Source organism: Mustela nigripes, chromosome 14 (genome assembly GCF_022355385.1).
Source record: "Mustela nigripes isolate SB6536 chromosome 14, MUSNIG.SB6536, whole genome shotgun sequence".
Lineage (NCBI taxonomy): Eukaryota > Metazoa > Chordata > Mammalia > Carnivora > Mustelidae > Mustela > Mustela nigripes.
Window position 1 is genome coordinate 78,789,457 of NC_081570.1, and position 21,706 is coordinate 78,811,162.

The 21,706-nt window shown below is 36.0% G+C and overlaps 1 protein-coding gene across 8 annotated transcripts in view; it reads right to left on the minus strand.

The window, feature by feature from the left end:
- The window catches only part of EVI5 (ecotropic viral integration site 5), a 198,364-nt gene that overhangs the window by 119,835 nt on the left and 56,823 nt on the right, over positions 1-21,706 (minus strand). For all 8 annotated transcript variants that reach the window (XM_059375393.1, XM_059375394.1, XM_059375396.1 and 5 more), the window contains 7 exons: positions 13,632-13,821; positions 12,761-12,985; positions 11,749-11,823; positions 7,473-7,598; positions 5,668-5,811; positions 3,896-3,985; positions 3,609-3,706 (listed from right to left, as the gene is read on the minus strand). In XM_059375393.1, the coding sequence (XP_059231376.1) occupies positions 3,609-3,706; positions 3,896-3,985; positions 5,668-5,811; positions 7,473-7,598; positions 11,749-11,823; positions 12,761-12,985; positions 13,632-13,821 (948 nt within the window). The remainder of the gene's footprint in view (positions 1-3,608; positions 3,707-3,895; positions 3,986-5,667; positions 5,812-7,472; positions 7,599-11,748; positions 11,824-12,760; positions 12,986-13,631; positions 13,822-21,706) is intronic.

Consider the following 21,706-nt stretch of genomic DNA (forward strand, 5'->3'; position numbering starts at 1 on the left):
CTATTGCCAGGATGACATTTTTACAATGTTGAATTTGGATCATGCCACTCCCAGAGGCCAACTGCTTCAGTGTCTATCCATTACCTTCAGGCTGCATTTTAAAGGCTTACTAAAAGAAATCAAGGCTCCTTGGAGAAATGATTTGCCCCTGTGCAAAAAGCAGGTAAGGCATAAGATGATCCTAGAGCTTTTTGTTATCTTAAAATAAGGAAATTCTCAAAGAATCATGAGGACATGTCAAAAGGACAAAACAGTCAGCTTGAAAGGACTCCTAATGGACAAAGCAGGGACAACTGGAAAGTAATGAATTATAATTCACCAAATAAAAAAAGAGCCTACAAATTCACACTTATGTAAATAAATGAATAAATATATTAGCAAAAAGGAAAAGCTCTTCCTTACAGTAGAATACCAATTAATAAAGAAGGAATGAGACAGTGAGAAAATCATAAGTGGATGTAAATCTGGTGAGGGAAGGTGTGGTAAGGAACAAGATATTATATAATCTCAAAGCATCTGGAAACTAACAATAATAGACAAAGTAATAACATTAGAGTAGTTAAGCATGGCAGACATCACCTTATTAACCCAGTGATTATAGAGATATCATCATCAATTCTGAGATTAACCAGCGGTACATACCTACTGCATGGTTAATTGAGAAAATACATCATTGGTGTACCTGCCGAAAATGTACAACCTAAATCTACTCACGAGGCAATGTCAGAAAAACCCAAACTACAGGATCTTCCACAAAATAACTAGCTTATACTCTTCAAATATATCAAGACATACAAGAAGAGTGGAGGGAGTACTTGAGATTAAAGGAGATTGATCTGACACAATTAATGCAATACATGATCCTGGAGTACTTAAAGGGGATCCAAAACCCAGGAGGTGAGGGGTAGGGAGTGGACAAAGAGAGGATTCGGCGGGGGTCTGAAAGTAGATGAAGTAAATGACAAAATATTAATGTTGAATCACTATACTGCATACCTGAAACTAACACTATGTGTTAACTATATCAGAATTAAAACTTTAGGGGTGCCTGGGTGGCTCAATGGGTTAAAGCCTCTGCCTTCAGCTCAGGTCATGATCTCAGAATCCTGGGATCGAGTCCCACATCGGGTTCTCTACTTGGCAGGGAGCCTGTTTCCTCCTCTCTCTCTGCCTACTTGTGATCTCTGTCAAATAAATAAATAAAATCTTAAAAAAAAAAAAAAGAATTGAAACTTTAAAAAGATGACTATTAACTGTTTAATCTGATGATATATGGATATTTGTGGATATTTATTATTCCAGTGTCTCTCTGTATATTTAAAAAATGTCCTGAATGGAAAAAAAAAAAAATAGCAGATGGAATATGATGTGGAGCTAATGAGTAAACTATTCTTTCCTTCACAACTGAATTTCATAAAAGAAGAATGAAATGCTATGTTGAGGTAGGTTTTATTCTGTTGTTTTTAAGTCAGAACTCAAAAATACCTTTGTACACTGAAGAAAATGAAACAGAAAAAAGGGATGAAGATAGAAGTAGAAACAGCTAGTATAGGAAAGACCTGCAAGAGATGGAAATAACATCCTGAATTAACCCTGTAAAGGCACAGATATACTATATTCTGAAAAGGGAAAAAAAGAAATATGGCTAACTCTGTAAGCTGGAAGTCACAGCAGAAGTTCAGAGTGCTTGAAAAATGATGGCTGATGAATTAAGAAGCAAAATAACAAAAAAATAAAAATTTAAAAAAATAACCTGTCGAAGAGTTAGATAGGGCAAAATGGGACAGAATCTGGGAAAAATGACAAAGTTTAAAATACTCACCATGGGGAATGGGAGAATTAACCAAGGTCAATAAAAATATACATGAAGTGGCAATGGAGACAGAACTTAATGCCAGCAATATGTTTATGGAATTTTGTCCAACACCTGGCTACATGAACACAGGGTGCAAGACATCAGACAAGGTATACTTATTTGGATCAGAGGAAGGCTATTTAACACCAGAGTAGAGATCATAAACTGGAACAGAGACATTGTATGAGAATGAAAGTGAAAGAACTAGAGAGTCAAAAGTTTGAAAAGTAAATAGAATAACTAAAATTTCAGAAATGGGATTATACTGATGATAAATAAAATCCAAACGGAAAATCAGTTATGTTGTTCTCTGTACCTGAAGTGAAGTAAATTCTTTTTTTGGCTAGTGTGATTTAAATGTGGTTTTACCAAGAGCTGGAAGTTGACATGGCTCCTAAAAGTTTTATCAATTATAGAACAGAATTGCTTTTTGGTCAATAATGTCTCAAAATCATAGTGTAATGTAATTTTAAAAGTTCAAAAGTAATTCATTAATAATAGTGAAAGCCCATAAATTGGCTTGCTTTTGCAAATTAGAGCTAATTTTATTTATTTATTTTTAAGATTCTATTTATTTATTTGAAAGATAGATAGAAAGCAAGCACAAGAAGGGAGGAGGATCAGAGGAAGAAGCAAACTCCCTGCTGAGCAGAGAGCCTGATTCAGGGCACAACCCCAGGACCCCAAGATCAGGAGCTGAGCCAGAGGCAGACGCTTAACCTCAGAATGAGCCACCCAGGTCCTGCTAGAGCTAATTTTAATAACATAATTATCACTCATATTCTAATATACTTCTCTTGGGTAGGAACATCCATGGGGATATGTGTTATACTTGATTGGAATTTTATGTTACAGCAGTGAAGATATTGAGAAATGTTAGCATATAATATTGCTATCATTTTAAAGTATCTTGTACCACAGAAAGTATTGTCAGGAATGGTAATTATGACCTCTGGCTAAGATTTGTTTAAATACTGGAAACTGGAGGAATAAGAGCTGTCATTCTTAATACCTTTATCACATTTCAAAAAATTAATCTTTGGGGGCCAAGATTGGTTACCTTGAACTTCCATTAAATATGTATCAAGAAAAGTTTCATTAGAAAATAATACACAGGGGCACCTGGGTGGCTCAGTGGGTTAAAGCCTCTGCCTTCATGGTCCCAGGGTCCTGGGATCGAGCCCCACATTGGGCTCTCGGCTCAGTGGGGAGCCTGATTCCTCCTCTCTCTCTGCCTGCCTCTCTGCCTACTTGTGATCTCTGTCTGTCAAATAAATAAATAAAATCTTTTTAAAAGAAAAGAATACACAATAAAATAAAAACTTAAACTTTCAATCTATGCCTCATGCCCATCTTGTTGGTTAGGCTAATCCTGAACTTAAGTGACACTCTGGGGCTGAGCAGAAAACAATGTCAGTGAAGTTGGATGACACCACAGAAGTGGTTTTCAAAATAAGAGCACAATCACAGCTATACATTTACCAGGTGCCTAATTCCAGTCAATGTAGAATGGGAAAGGGAAGTTTCACAGGTAATACATAATGGTCCCAAGCACTACTACTAAGAGACGTATGAAATTCCAACATTAAATTTATGTTATATTGAAACCAGTACCACCAAATAAAGTTCTACTGTTCTATAAACTGAGGCAGAATACTGCACTTATCACTAGACTATTTTGATACTTCTATTTATTCTCCTATATGCTTCAACAAATAACCATGACTAAACACCAGAATTACAAAATACTTACTTTTTCATTTTTTTTGAGTTATATTTGACTTGGTAAGCTGCCTGGATTAATTTGTCTGGACCACCATCAAACTGATGTGGAATGACCTTCTGAAAGTGCTAATAAAACACAATCAAAGTATAAGAACCACTTAGTGTTTTAGTTATTATTAACTATAAACTTATTTATATAACCATAAATTTAAATAAATACATAAAGTTATTTATATAATTATAAACTTAATTATTTATTATTAACTAATTAACAGTAAAATCTGAAGACACTCAAGGAATCATGAACTGACCTACCTGTAACATCCCTTCCATGTCAAGTTGCATCAGTTCTGCCTGATTCATCTGAAGAAGTGCTAATCCTACTCGAAACACTATTTCTAAACCCTGTGGAAACACATTTTTATAAAACCAAATTTATTTTACTCTTCCATTGACAAAAATTAATCATTCAAAAGAATACTAAGGTAAACATTTAGGGATCTTACTAGAAATTGGCAAACTTTTTTGTAAAGAGTCAGAGAGCAAATATTAAAGGCTCTGTGGATTATGTGGTTACCGTCATTAAACATCCAACTAAGACCAAAAGCAGACAGAGATAACACAACAAATCAGCATGGCTATGTTCCAAGAAAACTACAAAAATAAGTGAAAGGACGGATTTGGTATCTGAACCAGATGGTCAGTACACAAATCACAGTTTGCTGGCTCCAAACTAATTTAACTAGGTAATATAAGCTAATCCTCCCAAGATATAATTAACAAAACTAACAGTGGGTCTGATTAAGATGTTCTATTTATGTATTTACTTATTTATTTATTTGTTTGTTTTTAAAGATTTTATTTTATTTATTTGACAGAGATCACAAGTAGGCAGAGAGGCAGGCAGAGTGAGAGAGAGAGGAGGAAGCAGGCTCCCTGCTGAGCAGAGAGCCTGATGTGGGACTCGATCCCAGGACCCTGAGATCATGACCTGAGCCGAAGGCAGCAGCTTAACCCACTGAGCCACCCAGGCGCCCTACTTATTAAAGCTCTTCAACCCTGAGATCAAGAGTCACATGCTCTCCTGGCTGAGCCAGCCAGCCATTATTAGTAATAATTAATAACACTTTCAAATGCTATTCACCGTTTGTCACCTAACCTTACTTGCCTACCTTCTCATCCAAAATACAGAATAAAAGACAAAGGATGGGGGCGCCTGGGTGGCTCAGTGGGTTAAGCCGCTGCCTTTGGCTCAGGTCATGATCTCAGAGTCCTGGGATCGCGTCCCGCATCGGGCTCTCTGCTCAGCAGAGAGCCTGCTTCCCTCTCTCTCTCTGCCTGCCTCTCCATCTACTTGTGATTTCTCTCTGTCAAATAAATAAATAAAATCTTTAAAAAAAAAAAAAAAAAGACAAAGGATGATCACAACATGACAATGACAATTAAAAGGACTACCTGCAATATAATTAAGTAGAAGAAATTTAATTATATTCCATACTTCTTGCTCTTTCAGTAACAGATGCAGAGCAATAATATTAGCTGTAAGGCAAATTTTACTTTTCACTAATTCTCACTGAATCAATCAGGAGGTGATACAGATGCTTAAGAGTGTAGGCTCCAGGGATGCCTGGGTGGCTCAGTGGGTTAAGGCCTCTGCAGAGGTGCTCAGGTCATGATCTCAGGGTCCTGGGATCAACCCCCGCATTGGGCTCTCTGCTTGGAGGGGAGCCTGCTTCCCTTCCTCTCTCTCTGCCTGCCTCTCTGCCTACTTGTAATTTCTGTCTGTCAAAAAAAAAAGAGTGTAGGCTCCAGGTTTTGACTGCCTGTATTTGAACAATGGTTACTACACTATTTACGCGCTGTGTGTCCACAGACAAGCTACTCAACCTTCCTCTAAGTCTCAGCTTCCTCATTTTTCATCTATTAAATGTATTAACAGTACTTGATAGCGTTGTTACAGGTTTAAAGGAGAATATCCATTAAGTAGTTTAGTATGGAACACATGGATTTCCTTTATTGCTCTCCTCACTGCCCTGCACTAATGATTAACCCAATGATTCCTTTGCTCAGCCTAACCATTAGCTTACCTCAGACATAAAGATATCAAATATCCTTGTTGCAATTGGTAATGGAAAAGTCGTAAGAAAGATTGTTAGAAACCAGGATGATGCATACATTGAGGTATGAAAACTCTGAGACTGAAAATGCACAAAGAGCTCTGAAAGATGCTCCTAAAGAGAAGAAAAGAATTAATTAAAACACAGTAAAATTGACCATTTTAAACCAGATTACTCTGTGTACACTAGATAAGCCTATACCAAACACAAAGATAAGGCATCACTTGGAAAAGTTAAGATGCAGAAATTGATACATTCAGAATGATTGTTAGTATCAGGGGAAGGGAAGGGGAGTTAGAACTTAGTCTGTACCTGTAACATTTATTAATAAAAATAACGAAACAAGTAAATAAAACTTTAATATTTGTTTGATCATGTTGGTAGGAACATAGGTGTCTGTATTTTCAATACTTTTCTGTAAACTATAATTATTCCAAAAAAAATTTTAAAGGAAGGAAATGCTATGCTCAAATACTTTCAGGTACTATCTACTTACCTTTGATTACCTATCCTTACCCTCCTACCCTCTCACCTAAGATACAGATGCTTCCTCAATTCTAGAAATTCAAAACAAAAATGACACATTAACTGAAGATAAACCAAGAGAGATTAAGGTTGGTTAAAAACAAGCCTACATGGCTTGGATTATGTTGGCAAGCCTACATTGCCTGGGTAGCTCAGGTCAGGTCTGAACTCCCCGACCCACAATGAGCTCCCTGCTGAGCAGGGAGTCTGCTTCTCCCTTTCCCTCTACTCCTCCCCACTCCTCATGCGCACTCGCGCTGTCTCAGATAAGTAAATAAAATCTTTTTTAAAAAATCCTACCGTTTCAGAAAGAAAAATTTAACTAACAATAATCTCAAGACCTACTTTGTCATTTTCTTTAAAATGTGCCAACATTTTTCATATCCCTTTTTCCCCCCCGACAAATACGGAAGTAAGGATTTTGAAATTCTTATAGGTAAGGCTCCCCCGGGAAAGGAGACTTGTAAAATGTAATAAGCTCTTATGTCAGCTGAATCATTAACCCAAATTCTTAAAGTTCTGTTTATCTAACTGAAATTTAAGTAAATGAAAATATTTATACCATTATATTACCAGATAATACAGTAAGCTAATTTATACAATATATATGTATTAGTTAATAATATATATATATCTTAGTCTACTACATATATATGTAAATTAACTCCAGAAAGGCAAAATATTCCAAAAATATTTTTCACTTGATTTTGATTCCTCTCCTCCTGTTCTATACACCATCACACAGTCACTAAACTCTCGGTCTTAAACTAGCAACATAAAAGCCTTATTTTAAGAAAAGATTACAGGCTAGCAAAAGAGTGAGATACAAAGGGAAAGGCAGGAGAAATGACTGAAAGAACCTGAACAGACAAGTCTCAAAGGAAATTAAGGGATGTCAGTGTCATGTCATGAGCTCCTACGACAGCACAGTCTACATAACAATAGAATACAATAGGGCATAAAAAGGAAATTCATGCATTTAGGCAATGTGGTTTTGATAGATTTGGCACAAATGCTTAAAGTCTGAATATGAAAACTGCAGTCAAGTTCCAGACTGATCTACTTGCAAACAGCATCTAACTGGAAAGTAGACCTATTGTGTTAACCAATCAACAAATGATCACACGATTAAAACACTAATTTTTCAATTGCTATAATGCTTTTAACATTAAATTTGCTTAGTTGTCACTCAAACCAAGATGATGCAAATATAAAGGCAATACGTCTTTTTGTTAACACTACAATTTTACCTGTATCATACATTCAAACTGGTACATACAAAGCCCCAATTCTGCCATACTTGGTTTAAAAAGTTCACGAAGTCTATAATCTTGCATTAATTTAACAAATACACAGAAAGCTTCCTCTTCTGGCATCTACATTAGGAGGGGAAAAAAAGGCAAACAGGTTAATGTTCTGTGATACACAAATAAGCTAAATTCTATTTAAACTAAGTACCCCTCATCTTTATATAAACACTGTTTTCAGTGTCCATGTGATACAATGTCAAGAACAATGAAGGAGAAATCAAAAGGTTCTAATCTCCCATTCTTAGAATAAGAAGTCAAATAAATCTTATATCCTATGAGACTAACTGCCTCACTTGCCCAACTCATGAATTCAATCAACCAATATTCATTTAGAGCCAGATACTTCTGTTGTTCTGGGTACAGACCAGTGAACAAAATAAGCACTTTACCCTCATGGGACTTGAACATCCTACCGGGGGTAGAGAGACAATACATGTAATAAATCAATTAATATGTAAGCCAGATGGTTCTGAGTGCTATAGAAATAAAACAGAGTAGGGAAACAGGAAATGCTGGAAAATACACTGCTACTTATGTAGGCAAATTAAGGAAAGCCCCTTGATAAGAAAGCACTTGAACAGAATAATGAAGAAATAAGGGAGCAACTGAGGAAAGAGGGAGCAACTAAGGAAAGAGGGAGCAACTAAGGAAAGAACAGTGCTGGGAGAATGAATAACACAAGACCTTGAAGTAGAATCACAATTGGCATGTTCAAGGAACAGCAAATAGGAGACTACTAATTAGGAGGAATTCTACAAGTGGCGGTTAGGTTATGAAGGAGAAATACAGGGAACCAAATTACATAGGGTTTTAGAAGCCACTGAAAGGATGTAGACATTTGCCTTATGTGAGATGTGAAGGTTATGGAAACCTTATTTCCAAAATTCCTTAGAATTTACATTATCTCTAACCCCTCCCAACTTGAAAGTATATAATGCGCCACTCCTCATGACCCCAGTGCAACTCTTTCTGCCCATGGGTCCCGTTCCTGTGTTTTAATAAAACCATCTTTTGCACCAAAGACATCTCAAGAATTCTTTCCTGGCCGTTGGCTTTAAATCCAGTTATTTTTCCTACATTATTCATGGGGCACGCTGCCACCTCCCTGTGCTTCCTTCCTAACTGTCTATTCCCCATACAGTGTGGAGCTGCCAGAGTGATCCTTTCAAAGCATGAATTAGATCATTTCACTCTACTGCTCAAAATACTCTAGTGGCTTCTCATATCCTCAGTAAAAGCCAAAATCCTTACAAGATCCTACATTACATGACCCCTTACTACTTCTCTAACCTCTTCTCCTCCCACTATCTTCCCATTTGCATTCTGCCCCTACCACCCATCATTCTAGTCACAGTGGGAATGAATAAATTTTTTTGTCTTATAAGAAATTATTCTTTTCGGAACATATCAAAAAAAGTTTCATTCTCTTCCTCCTCTGCAATAGTACTGATATGGGAACTGACAGTATGTTTTAAAAAGTAAGTTGAAGTAATTGAATAAAAGCCCAAAAAGAAAAAAAAATCAGTGGGCCATTCTCAAAAAGATTGAAACAATGGTCGTAAAATGAAAAAGTGTGACACCAAGTAAAATATAAATATGAAGAACAATCACCTAGTTGTTTTATAGCCACTCATTTCTTTTAGAATCTGGGCCCTTGAATCTCACATAAATTGCACTACTACATACTTTCTCCATGACGCTGACTTAACAAGAATCCATGCCTTTTGCAAAGGTCTAATGGGGACAAAAATATACCTAATTTTATAGGAGTATTAAAATATACAAAAAGCAGGCACTTAGATGGCTCAGTTGGTTAAGAAACTGCCTTCGGCTCAGGTCATGATCCTGGAGTCCTGGGATGGAGTCCCACATGGGGCTCCCTACTCAGCGGGGAGTCTGCTTCTCCCTCTGACCTCTCCCCTCTCATGTGCTCTCTCTCCCTCTGCCACCCCTCCCCAGCTCTAAATAAACAAACAAATGAACCTTAAAAATATATATATATAATATATATATGTATATATATATATATATATATATATATATATATATATACACACACACACACACAAAGCATATATCCAGCAATTTTTTAAAGATTTTATTTATTTATTTGACAGACAGAGTTCACAAGTAGGCAGAGAGGCAGGCAGAGAGAGAGGAAGGGAAGCAGGCTCCTCATTGAAAAGAGAGCCCAATGCAGGGCTCAATCCCAGGACCCTGAGATCACAACCTGAGCTGAAGGCAGAGGCTTTAACCCACTGAGCCATCCAGGTGCCCCCACTTTTAGCTATTTTAAAACAACATGTACTGATGTACTGGGCGCCTGGGTGGCTCAGTGGGTTAATCCTCTGCCTTTGGCTTGGGTCATGATCTCGGGGTCCTGGGATCGAGTCCCACATCGGGCTCTCTGGGCAGCAGGGAGTCTGCTTCCTCCTCTCTCTCTGCCTGCCTCTCTGCCTACTTGTGATCTCTCTCTCTGTTACAGGAAGAAATAAAAAATCTTAAAATAAAATAAAATAAAACAACATGTACTAATTATACTAACTTTGCAAAAAAATTTTTCTCAGACTCCAAGTTGTGTTGCCAAGCTGTTAGAGGCAATACAGCAAAGGGTATAACAGAATAAGCTTCAGAAACAAAGACGGAGTGCTTCTGAATCTGGCTGAACCATGCTTTCTAGCTTATAACCCTGGGCTAGAAAATTATTACTATGGTAATGTATTAGCTGCACTGACAATACTAGCTAAGTAAATTCATCACTAAATAAAAGTACCACTACCAGCCTACAGTATCCTGAAGGAAAATGTGATTGCTCCTGAGGATTCCTACAGAGCTAGGTCTGCTGTTATGAGAGTCCTAACTCAGGTATGGTAAAGCTGCTCTTTAAATCCTCAATAGAAAAGACTACAGAAAGATTATTTTGGAGCTAATATGAAAGTAAAAGGCATACAATTATGAAAAAAAAAATCACTGGACTTATAATAGAAATGCCTGAGTTCAATAGTAAAAATCCCACCAATATTAATCAATCACAAATTAGGAAAAATCACAATTGTACAAAACCTTTATACCTCGATATTAACAAATCTAGTTTTGTTTTTATTATTTACAATCCAATGTCACCTAGAAATGGACATCTGACATCAATGTCTCTAACATCAGGTTTTTTTTACTCAGAAAAGTAATGTGACAATTACAGAGCTTTAAAACTCGGGCAGAACTGTTGGGAAATTGAAGAAAGTATAAGGGAAGAGTTTCAGATTCCTACTCTGCTTTTATCTACCAAGAAAAGTGATCTTGGGCAAGTCCCTGAACTTTTATTGCATGTCTACTATGTGGCAAACATCATAATAGGTTTTTATATTTATTATCTCAGAAGACCTCACAATGAATCTTAAAGTAGACAGTATTACATAATTAAAGCTCAGAAAGAGATTAAATAATCTAGTCCACATTCAAAGAATTCAGGGCAGTATTGAGATGCAAAAACCAGCACGTATATATATAATTGACTCAAATCAAGCTATCTCCATTTCTCTTCAGATTACATTTTAGTGTGAGAATAATATAGATATGATGGACTTGAGAAAAAAATTTCAACAAAGGTGAAAAGAAAACACTACTTGCCATTTCCCTTCAAAGACATAAACTGATGACCCTGCCCCTGACTCTGAAAACATCCCACCCAAACCCACTCCAAAATTATTCGCCTGTAATGGAAATATAGGTTATATCTCTGAGACAGTAAGAGTAACTGAGGACCTCTATTTTAGAGCCTATAACAAGATAGGCATAACAAACTCTCAACTCTATGACAACCAAAATTTCTGTGTAAATCTGCAAAGATGTATGATACTAGTAAGATTTTTATACCAACACTTCAGTCATGTCCTCCTTGGTTCGGAAAAGATGAGTTTTTATTAAATATTGACAGATAAGTTAAGATTTAAAAGTAATACAGGCTTTACTGGAATATTATGGTCCAAATGTAGATACCAAGAAGCTGAAATTTTGTTTAGTAGCAGGATATTATTGTTTATATGTTATTTTCAACACTTAATATTTTAAACGGCAAACTAAATATCCCTATTTAAATTATGCCTAGGGAAAAACTCCCACTATCTAATGCTAAATAAAAACAAGGATGATTTTTAAATTCTCCAATCCAACTTCAATAAAGAACTTAATCAGACATTTAGTACTTGTTCTAACTTACCTGCATAAGCAACAATCCAACTATAAAAGCACTTCCTTGACAGTAACCAACCTCACGATCCACTAAAGAATAGGCCTAAAAAGTAAAAAATGTTCAGAATACTTTAACATATCTTCCTTCTCTAAAAACCAAAAAATCATGACATAGTGGAGTAAAGACCATTTTTCTTAGAAAAGTTTTTGCTTGCTGTTATAGAGGTTATCCTACAATTGTTTATAAAGTAGAAGATTTGTATTTGTTATATAAATTTATAAATATTTATAAATATATTAAATATATTTAATTAAATATTTAAATGCTTATTAAATAGATAATAGTAAAAATTAAATATTTATATTTAATTAAATATTAAATATTTATAAAATATTACATAAATATATAAATATAAAAGTGAATGGTTACATAAAATTTTCTTTTGACAGTTTCCCAATTAGAAATCGACAGCTCCTAAGGACAAGAAAATAAAGGAATTTGTACTCAGTGAAGTAACAAAGTTTAAAAAATGTTTATCTGAAATAAAACCAGAGTAAAATCATGGTAAAGCAATGGAAAAACTGAAATGGTTTAAGAAGAAATTAGTATTTTGCAGAGGTAGTTGAAAGGGAAAGGATTATGAGAAGAAGAAAGGCAATATTGAAAGAAAAAATTACAATGGCAAACACTTTTAAGGGCTAAGAAATTTTAACAGTGCTGGCCATAGTAAGCAGAAAATTTTGTTCTGGATTGTAAAACTCACAGAAGATAAATTATCTATTTTCACAGATTATCTTTCTACGGTGTATAGTGATTTACAGGTTATTTGATTTCAACCAACTAGTACTAAATAAAGTGATGGATTTCCTAAGTTCTCCAAGCTAGACAGTAATGTAGCATCAAAAATAAAGCAGAAATTAGGCTAACAACAAATTTTTGCAAAAGAAACTCATTATTGAGGTGAAGGTTCATGCTTCATTATATGTATAATTTCAATCTTCTGAGAATTCATTTCAAAAAATGAATAAATAGAACTTACCTTCATTACATTAAATAAAACCTCCTGTCCAAGGCTATCTTTTTCCTTAAAAAAGTTGTGTTCAGGATAAGTTCTAGCAATGTCCCTTCTGATCAATTTTTCACATGGTGAGGTCATTTTTAGGAGTTCTGAATACTGATCCTTAATTGGCATATTTTGTGCACTGCATAAAAGTTGCCAAACTATTGCTCTAAAGTGGTGGGGTATCCCTTTACGAACAAGCTCCTAAAAATAAAAAAGTAAAATAAAAATTTTTAAATGAACCATTTAAGTCTCCTACCTTAAAAGCCAAAGAAGATTTATGAGAGGTTGGAATGGGGTGGAACACTTTGTCAAATTTATAATTCACAAAGTTACTCTTAAGACTAAGGAACCTTTTACCCAAGGCTAAGATTTGGCCCTTGGGTGTGTCCTATTCTGGTCAGAGAGCTACAATCCCATGGATAAATTCTTAACATTTCTCCCAAAGTATGGCCTCTAAAGCTATGAAGAAAGTAACTGATAATCTGCAGAGCTGTGAATGAAAGCACAATAACCATTACCTTTCAAAGAGGGGCTTTAGGCAAAAAAAATAATAAAATACCAATAATTCAAAGATGTCAGATGGTACAACTTCATTCCTGAATGTATAAAATGCGAGGATTTAATCTCCAAAATAATTTTCAGTTATATATATCTACCATTAGGAGGCATCTATAAAAACTGATATCTGTAAGTCAATACTTTAATACGAAAACATATAAAGTAGAGCTCTTTATTACAGCACTTGCGAAGTACTAGAATCTGATTTTATTTTTTAAATCTTCTATTAATCCATGCCTTAATGCCCCTTTGGAATAAGAGGAAGAACTTCAACAAGGAATATGAATACCTTAACTTGCTTTTCCTTCTTTTTGCGTACATCTTCCCATTCATTAACAATTCTTCCCCAAAGAATCCAAGAATCTTCTTCAAGGTGGCTGAGGTTGCTAGAGGCTGATGAACTTGATACAAGGGAGGAGCCACTGTTTCTTCTTGACCCATTTACAGATCTTAAAGACTTACTATCCGTCTCTAATAATCTAAAACATAATTAAAAACTGCTCAAGATCTAATTTCACAGTGACACTAGATGAAGCAATGATGATACTTAGAACTTCACTATAGCCATGGTTTTAGAATATGCATAATTTCAATAATATCTGATTGGTATCAATAAAATTACTGCTACATTTTTTTTTCATCTAAGCATAGCAATTTCAAAAAACTTTTAAAGACTATTTATTTGAGAGACGGAGAGAGAGAGCTGGGGTGAGGCCACAAGGTAGGGAGAGGAAGGACATAAGACTCTTTTTTTTTTTTTTTAATGATTTTTATTTATTTATTTGACAGACAGAGATCACAAGTAGGCATAGAGGCAGGCAGAGAGAGAAGGGAAGCAGGCTCCCTGCTGAGCAGAGAGCCCGATGCGGGGCTTGATTCCAGGACCCTGGGATCATGCCCTGAGCTGAAGGCAGAGGCTCTAACCCACTGAGCCACCCAGGTGCCCCAGGACGTAAGACTCTTGAGCTGACTCCACACTCTCACTGAGCACAGAGACTGACATGAGGCTTGATCTCACATCCCTGAAATCATGAGCTGAGCCAAAACCAACAGCTGGATGCATAACTGACTGAGTCACCAGATGCCCCAAAATTTCAGAACTTGATAGTAAATTATGTTAAATATTTTAGTGCTATTAGTCCCATCATAATTTCCCTTCATCTCCACTAAAAATACAAACTAAAAGAAATCTGGTAAGAAAAACAGTTGGGGAAAGGGGCTTCAGGAAAAAAGAAACTACAGTTGGAACAGGTATAAAAATTCTATGAAAGAATTCTATGAAAGAATTCTAACATGTTTAGAATATGTCCTGGGCTAGAAAAAAGCAAGGCAGAGCCATACAAATCATACAAATCCCTTCTCTCTTTTTATTTTTCTCGACCCATATATAAATCTGCCTAAACAAAGTGTTTTGTTTGGCCATGCAGTGTTTGTATAAATTCAACAATTATTAATATTAAAATTAGAAGATTTCACTTGTTTGTTTATATACATATATATTTATATTTATATTTATTTACAATTCTGAGGATTCTCCTGAAAAATAAAAAGGGCAAAACCAGACCCATATTTCTGCATAGGAACAACAAGGTATAGCAAAGTAAGAGCTGCTTCTTTTAGATGGAAGACTTTAATCCACTCCATCTCCACAATCCCTGCTCTCTCTCAAAAACTCAGGCCACTAACAGCTGTTATTTATCACTGGGTTCACACTCTCAAACTAAGACTTCTTCACTCTTAAGGTCCTATCACCTTTGTGTTTTCTTATCTGCTGAAAGATGAATTAAGATAATTTCGGAGACCAATTTCATGACTCACCACAACATCAAACCCATTATTTCTTTCATAAAGAAACAGTCTATAAAGAAAGGTTAGAAAATGTGGCTCCATCACTATAAAGATGTAAATTACATGTCATTCAAATAAGGGTCCTAAAAGATCTATTTGTTTTTAACACGGCTACTATTTACTTCCAGTAATTTCTTCAGAAAATCATCTGCTTAGGATATAAGAAATGATCCCAGTAGTAATTTAAGATAAATAAAAACCAATAAAGAAAAATACATATGTGCCAAACCCTACTAAACAGAGTACAGATACACCCTTTGTATGGGAGATTTATAACTTACTCATCCTTCTATCCCTGAGAGCATTTAACTTGATTCAAAGTAAATAAATATTGACTGAGTTGAAATAAAATCAAAATTTCCATATTAAAAAAAATAAAAAATTAAAAAAAAAAACTTCAAATCCCAAATATGTCATATTCAATAATACAACATATGGGGCGCCTGGGTGGCTCAGAGGGTTAAAGCCTCTGTCTTCGGCTCAGGTCATGGTCCCGGGGTCCTGGGATCGAGCCCCCCATCGGGCTCTCTGCTCAGTGGGGAGCCTGCTTCTCCTTCTCTCTGCCTGCTACTCTGCCTATTTGTGATCTCTCTGTCAAATAAATAAATAAAATATTTTTTAAAAAGACAATTTGCATTTATAAAAAAAATACAACATAGTAACACAAATTGAACAAATTCTAACCTTATTGATGGGATAATTTAATACATTTCCATTTCAATAATAATTTATTTTAAAATGTCCAAAATATTGATAGAAACAGAAAAATTTTTACAACCAAGCTACTTAAGGACCAACTATTTGCTATATTCTTTATTAGAAAAAAATAATGATGTTTACTTAAACACTGTTTTTCCCCTAGATACTATTTCAGTAAGTCCACAATATATCCTATGGAAAAATTAGTATATATATGTAAATACTTTTATGTATGAGTCTAATCCCTCAGAACTCTAAATGGGATAGAAGAACAAATTTTACTGAAACAACTTGAACCTAAGTCCTGTATTTCAGTTCATTATTCACTGAGTGCTTGCTATATGCCAAGTAATTAAACTACAGTACTACCATCAATAGAGAGACATGCAGTTAAAAAGAAAATATATTTCCTAAGCTAAATATAACTTTGAGATGTAATGGAAGTATAGATGAAAAAGTGCTTAAAACAGAAGGCTTTTAGAGTCTGAAAGGTCTCAGAGATTGCCAAGCTGTAACTTCTGGTAAAAGCAGGAATGCCAAGTACAATCATGAGTGAGTTAGAGAAGAGGGCAAAGCAGTTTATCTTCAGAGGACAGTGAAATAACACTAAAAAAATATACAGAACTGTAAGAAAAATGTATAAATGAAGTATTACAAATAAAGATATGTTATTTAAAATACTGTCCCTGCCTTAACTCACATGACATACAAAAATGATTCAAATGGACAACAGCCAGGAATATAAAAGTTAAAACTACTAAAACTCCTTGAAGAAAACAGGAAAAAGCCTTTACAACCCTGGAGGAGACAAAATGTGTTAATGAGACACAAGGAAACACTAACCATAAAAGAGAAAACTGATTAAAAAATAAAGTGGACTTTATCAAACTTAAAAACTCTGCTCTTCAGATGATACCCCTGAGAAAATGAAAAGGTAAGCCACTTTTTTTCCACTGGGGAAAAAAATGTTCTCAACATATGTATCTAACCAAAGATTAGTATCCAGAATATACAAAGAACTCTTTTTTTTTTTTAATTTATTTATTTGACAGAGAGAGATCACAAGTAGGCAGAGAGGCAGGCAGAGAGAGAAAGGAGGAAGCAGGCTCTCCGCAGAGCAGAGAGTCTGATGTGGGGCTCAATCCCAGGACCCTGGGATCATGACCTGAGCCGAAGGCAGAGGCTTTAGCCCACTGAGCCACCCAGGCGCCCCCAAGAACTCTTAAAATCAATAATTAAGAAGGCAAAAAACATAGCTGTTTAAATGAGTAAGAGACTGAAAGTGATACTTTATAAAACAAGATAATCAAGTGGCCAATAAGTAATGGGACATCGTTAGTCAGAAAAAAGCAAGTTAAAATCAAACTATGTATACAGTAGAATAACTACAACTTTTTTTTAAGATTTTATTTATTTATTTGACAGACAGAGATCACAAGTAGGCAGAGAGGCAGGCAGAGAGAGAGGGGGAAGCAGGCTCCCCGCAGAGCAGAGAGCCCCACGTGGGACTCGATCCCAGGACCCTGGGATCATGACCTGGGCCGAAGGCAGAGGCTTAACTCACTGAGCCACACATGCGCCCCAAATGACTACAATTTTATAGATTGACCATAACAGGTGTTGCCTAGGATGGGAGTAATTGTGTCATATACTGATGTCATACTTCAACCACCTTTTAGAACTAAATACATTTTCATATGATCCAACAAGAGAAAGACTTGAAGTTCACAGAAGCTGTATTCATAATAGTTAAAACCCAGAAACAACCAAATATCCAGAAAAAATAAGCCATCAAATTATGATGTATTTATTCACTGCAATATTACTCCACGATAAAAAGAAACAAACTGCTGATAAATATAATAACACAGACGAATCTTATAAATGTTAGGTTGAGTGAAAGAAGCCAGATGCAAAAAAGCATATACTACATGATTCTGCATATATTAAGTTCAAGAACAGTGTTGTATAGAAGAAAAAACAGGAGTAAGTCCTCATGACTCTGGGTTAGGTAAAGCCTTCTTAAATATGAGAAAAGCACAAGTGACTAAATAAATCAATACACACACACACACACACACACACACACACACACAAACTGAACTTAACAAAATTTAAAAATGTTTCCCACCTTCCTGGATGCCACCAAGAAAGTGAAAAGAAAACTCACAGAATGGGAAAAAAATATTTGCAACCCAGAAGACTTCTATCTAGAACATATAAGAAACTTATAACTCAGTGATAAAGACAAATAGCCCAACTAAAAAATGGGCAAAGAAACAGTATAGACATTTTCCCCAAAAAAGATACACAAATGGCCAATAAGCACATAAAAAGTTGTTCAACATCACTAGTCATCTAGGAAATACAAACCGAAACCATAATAACACACCCTTCACAACTACTAGGATGGTTGTAATCAAAAAGACATAATATCAAGTGTTGGTGAAGAAATGGAGACATAGGAACCCTTAGATACCACTTATGGGAATGTAAAATGGTAAAACCACTTTGGAAAACAGTATGGTAATTCTTCAAATAATTAAACAAAGAATTATCATGTGAACCAGCAATTCCACTCCTATGTATATAACCAAGAGAAATAAAAATCTGTGCCCAGGAAGGGATAGGGGGTGACTGCTAATGGATGTGCAGTTTCCTGGGGTGGCAGGTACACAACTTATACAACAAATGTTCAGCATTACTCACACTAGCCAATAAAGTGGAAACAATCCAAATGTCCATCAACTGTTAAATGGATTAAAAAATACTTATAGAGCCATATAAAGGAATATTATTTGGTCATGAAAAGGAGTAAAATATTGGTACATGCAACAACATGAACAAATCTTGAAAACATTATGCTAAGTGAAAAAGTCACAAAAGGAAACAAATTGTATGTTTCCTATATAAAATATCTAGAACTAAAAAAGTAGATTAGCTTTTTCTGAGAACTAGAGTAGAAGTGAGAGGAGCAAGAAGGAAAGGACAGTGACAGCTAATAATCATGTGCTCTCTTGTAGTGATGATTATACAACTCTGAGTATGTGAAAAAACACTGAATTGTGTACTTTAAACTGGTGAACCATATGTATATCAGTTATACCTCAAAAAAGTGTTATATTAAAAAAAGAACAGGTAAAATATATCAATGACAATAAAAATCAGAAGAGAAATTTCAGTGAGGTGAAGTTGCTAGAAAGGGCATAAGGGAATTTTCTGGGATGACAGGAATTTTCTAACATGATAGAAATCATCTATGTGTTAGTGGGCATGTGGGTTATACACAAATTTGTCAAAACCTAAACTATACTTAAGAACTGAGCATTTCTGGGGTGCCTGGGTGGCTCAGTTGGTTAAGCAGCTGCCTTCAGCTCAGATCATGATTCCGGGGTCCTGGGATTGAGTCCCACATCGGGCTCCCTGCTCAGCAGAGAACCTGCTTCTCTCTCTCCTCTGCCTGCCACTCTGCTTACCTGTGCTCTTTCTCTATCTCTCTGTCAATTAAATAATTAAATCTTAAAAAAAAAATAAAAAAGAACTGAGCATTTCTCTGATTGCATATTATATGTCAACTTTATAAAAATTTACAGAAAATACCATCTGTGGTTAATGACACTAAAAGCAGTGACAATTAGGTGAGAAACTACTGCTTTCTACTGTTGAAAGCCCTTTAAAACTTTTTTTTAATAATGACTATTATTTTGAAAAGGACTTTTTAAAAGATATGTATTTATTTTGTTTTGTTTTGTTTTTAAGATTTATTTATTTGAGAGACAGAGAGAGACGGCATGAGCCGGAGGCGTCCAGGGAGAGGAAAAGAGAGAATCCCAAGCAGACTCCATGCTAAGCACAGAGCCCAACGTGGGGCTGGATCCAAGGACCCCAACATCACGACCTGAGCTGAAACCAAGAGTCAGACTCTTAACCGATTACACCACCAGGTGCCCCTAAATGTATCTATTGTGTAAAGAAAGGAAAATATGACCATTATTCCATTTTTTTCCTTTTCTAAATAGTTGGTCATTCTAGCAAATTTCAGATTTTTCTAAAGATAAAATTTATAAGTTTTTTCAATGCTATAGGTATAATGAAGAAGTCTTCTGTTAGAGAGCTGGAACATTTTCCAGAACTAATACTTGAATTGATGCTGACAACTCTCCCCGCTGAGCTTCCAAGTCATGATACACGGAAAAAGAATTTACACATTCATTAAGAAAATGTAGATGTAGGGCACCTGAGTGGCTCAGTTGCCTAAGCGTCTGCCTTCAGCTCAGGTCAAGATCTTAGGGTTCTGGGATTAAGCCCCATATCAGGCTCCCTGCTCAGTGGGAGTTCTACTTCTCCCTCTACCTCCGCCTCTTCCACCCTGCTCAAGCTCTGTCTCTCTCTCTCTCAAATAAATAAAATCTTGGGGGGAAAAAGAAAAGAAAGAAAATGTAGACTTTATAGAATGTGTAGTTAGAATCAAGTATTTTTATTCCTTTTTGCTAAGTACAGTGATGAAACAACTCAGGAAGACTCCTAAACTGGTTGCCACCTAGTTTCAATATAATTGAAATATTCTGACACGGTAGCAGAGGGTGCGTACTACCTGAAAATGTCAACAATTTCCAAAGACTTCAGGCCAGCAACTGGGAAAATGGTACTACTGCATTACTCATAGGTCCTTGGACTACTGAGAAGTCTATTCAAAACGTACTGGCTTTCCTCTTTCCAGAGGAAATGGGTTCACGGCCTTGCACAGATTTATTGCAAAAAAAGACACTTCCTTTCCATCCCATCATAATTTCCATATGACTAATACAAGAAGAAATTTATCAGATTCAAGGAAAAGAATACTGGCTTAGCAGGAATATTGTATGCTACAATCAAAGGCATTATCCACAGGTCTGCGTGGCTTCCTGGACATTTTTTAACCTGCCACTGCTATATAGCAATTCACAAGCCCAAATATATTCATCTCTCAGAAGGCTGCCAGACTAAGACATCAGAGGTTGGATCTTCACTGCCTGGAGAATACATAACCCTCAGTCTAAGGAAGCAACTCCAAGTTTTTGTTAGAGTAGCTCCAGCTCTAAGGACAGCATTCAAAATGGCTATAGCCCCACATTATCTGAGATGGGGTTGCTAAAGCTAATTTTCAGTTAGACTTTACTTCAAGTAGCATCAAAGATAGAGAAAGACTAGGTTTGGCTGCTTCCAGAAGCTTAGAAGACTTGGCAGAGAAAAAGCATTTCCCGTTCCTAATGTACAGAACTCGTGACTAAACTGAGAACAAGGGAATATGCCAACAGAGTTTTATTTTGGGGGGTAGATTACTTCACCATATCTTTGCTACTGAAAACTGAACCTTATTCTTACCAGGGGTCACCCATCTAAGGAAAACCACAGAGTGTGTACTTCATGATGGGCTTATGAGAAAAAAAGGAGTAGCTTGTGTGTGGCAGTGTACACTTGATGAACATCAAAGAAAATGCCTCTCACAATAACACTATGACTGAAAAATACAGTAGAGAAGGAAAACAATGGGTTCTCCTTTGGGTATTTGAGAGTATGAAGTACTTGGGGGACATCAGTATTGGTAAGTAGCACAGCAATGGAAAAGACAAGTGTGAACCTGAGAAGAGAGGTGAAGCCTACAAATGGAAATCTGGCAATTACTGTAGGGTCCCACCCCCCCGCCTTTATCTGCAGCTTCACTTTCCTGCAGCTTCAGTTACCCACGATCAACTGGGGACCATTAGCAGATGATTCTCCTGATACATGGTCAGAAGGTCAACACTGACCTAATGCTATGTCACAATGCCTAGGTCA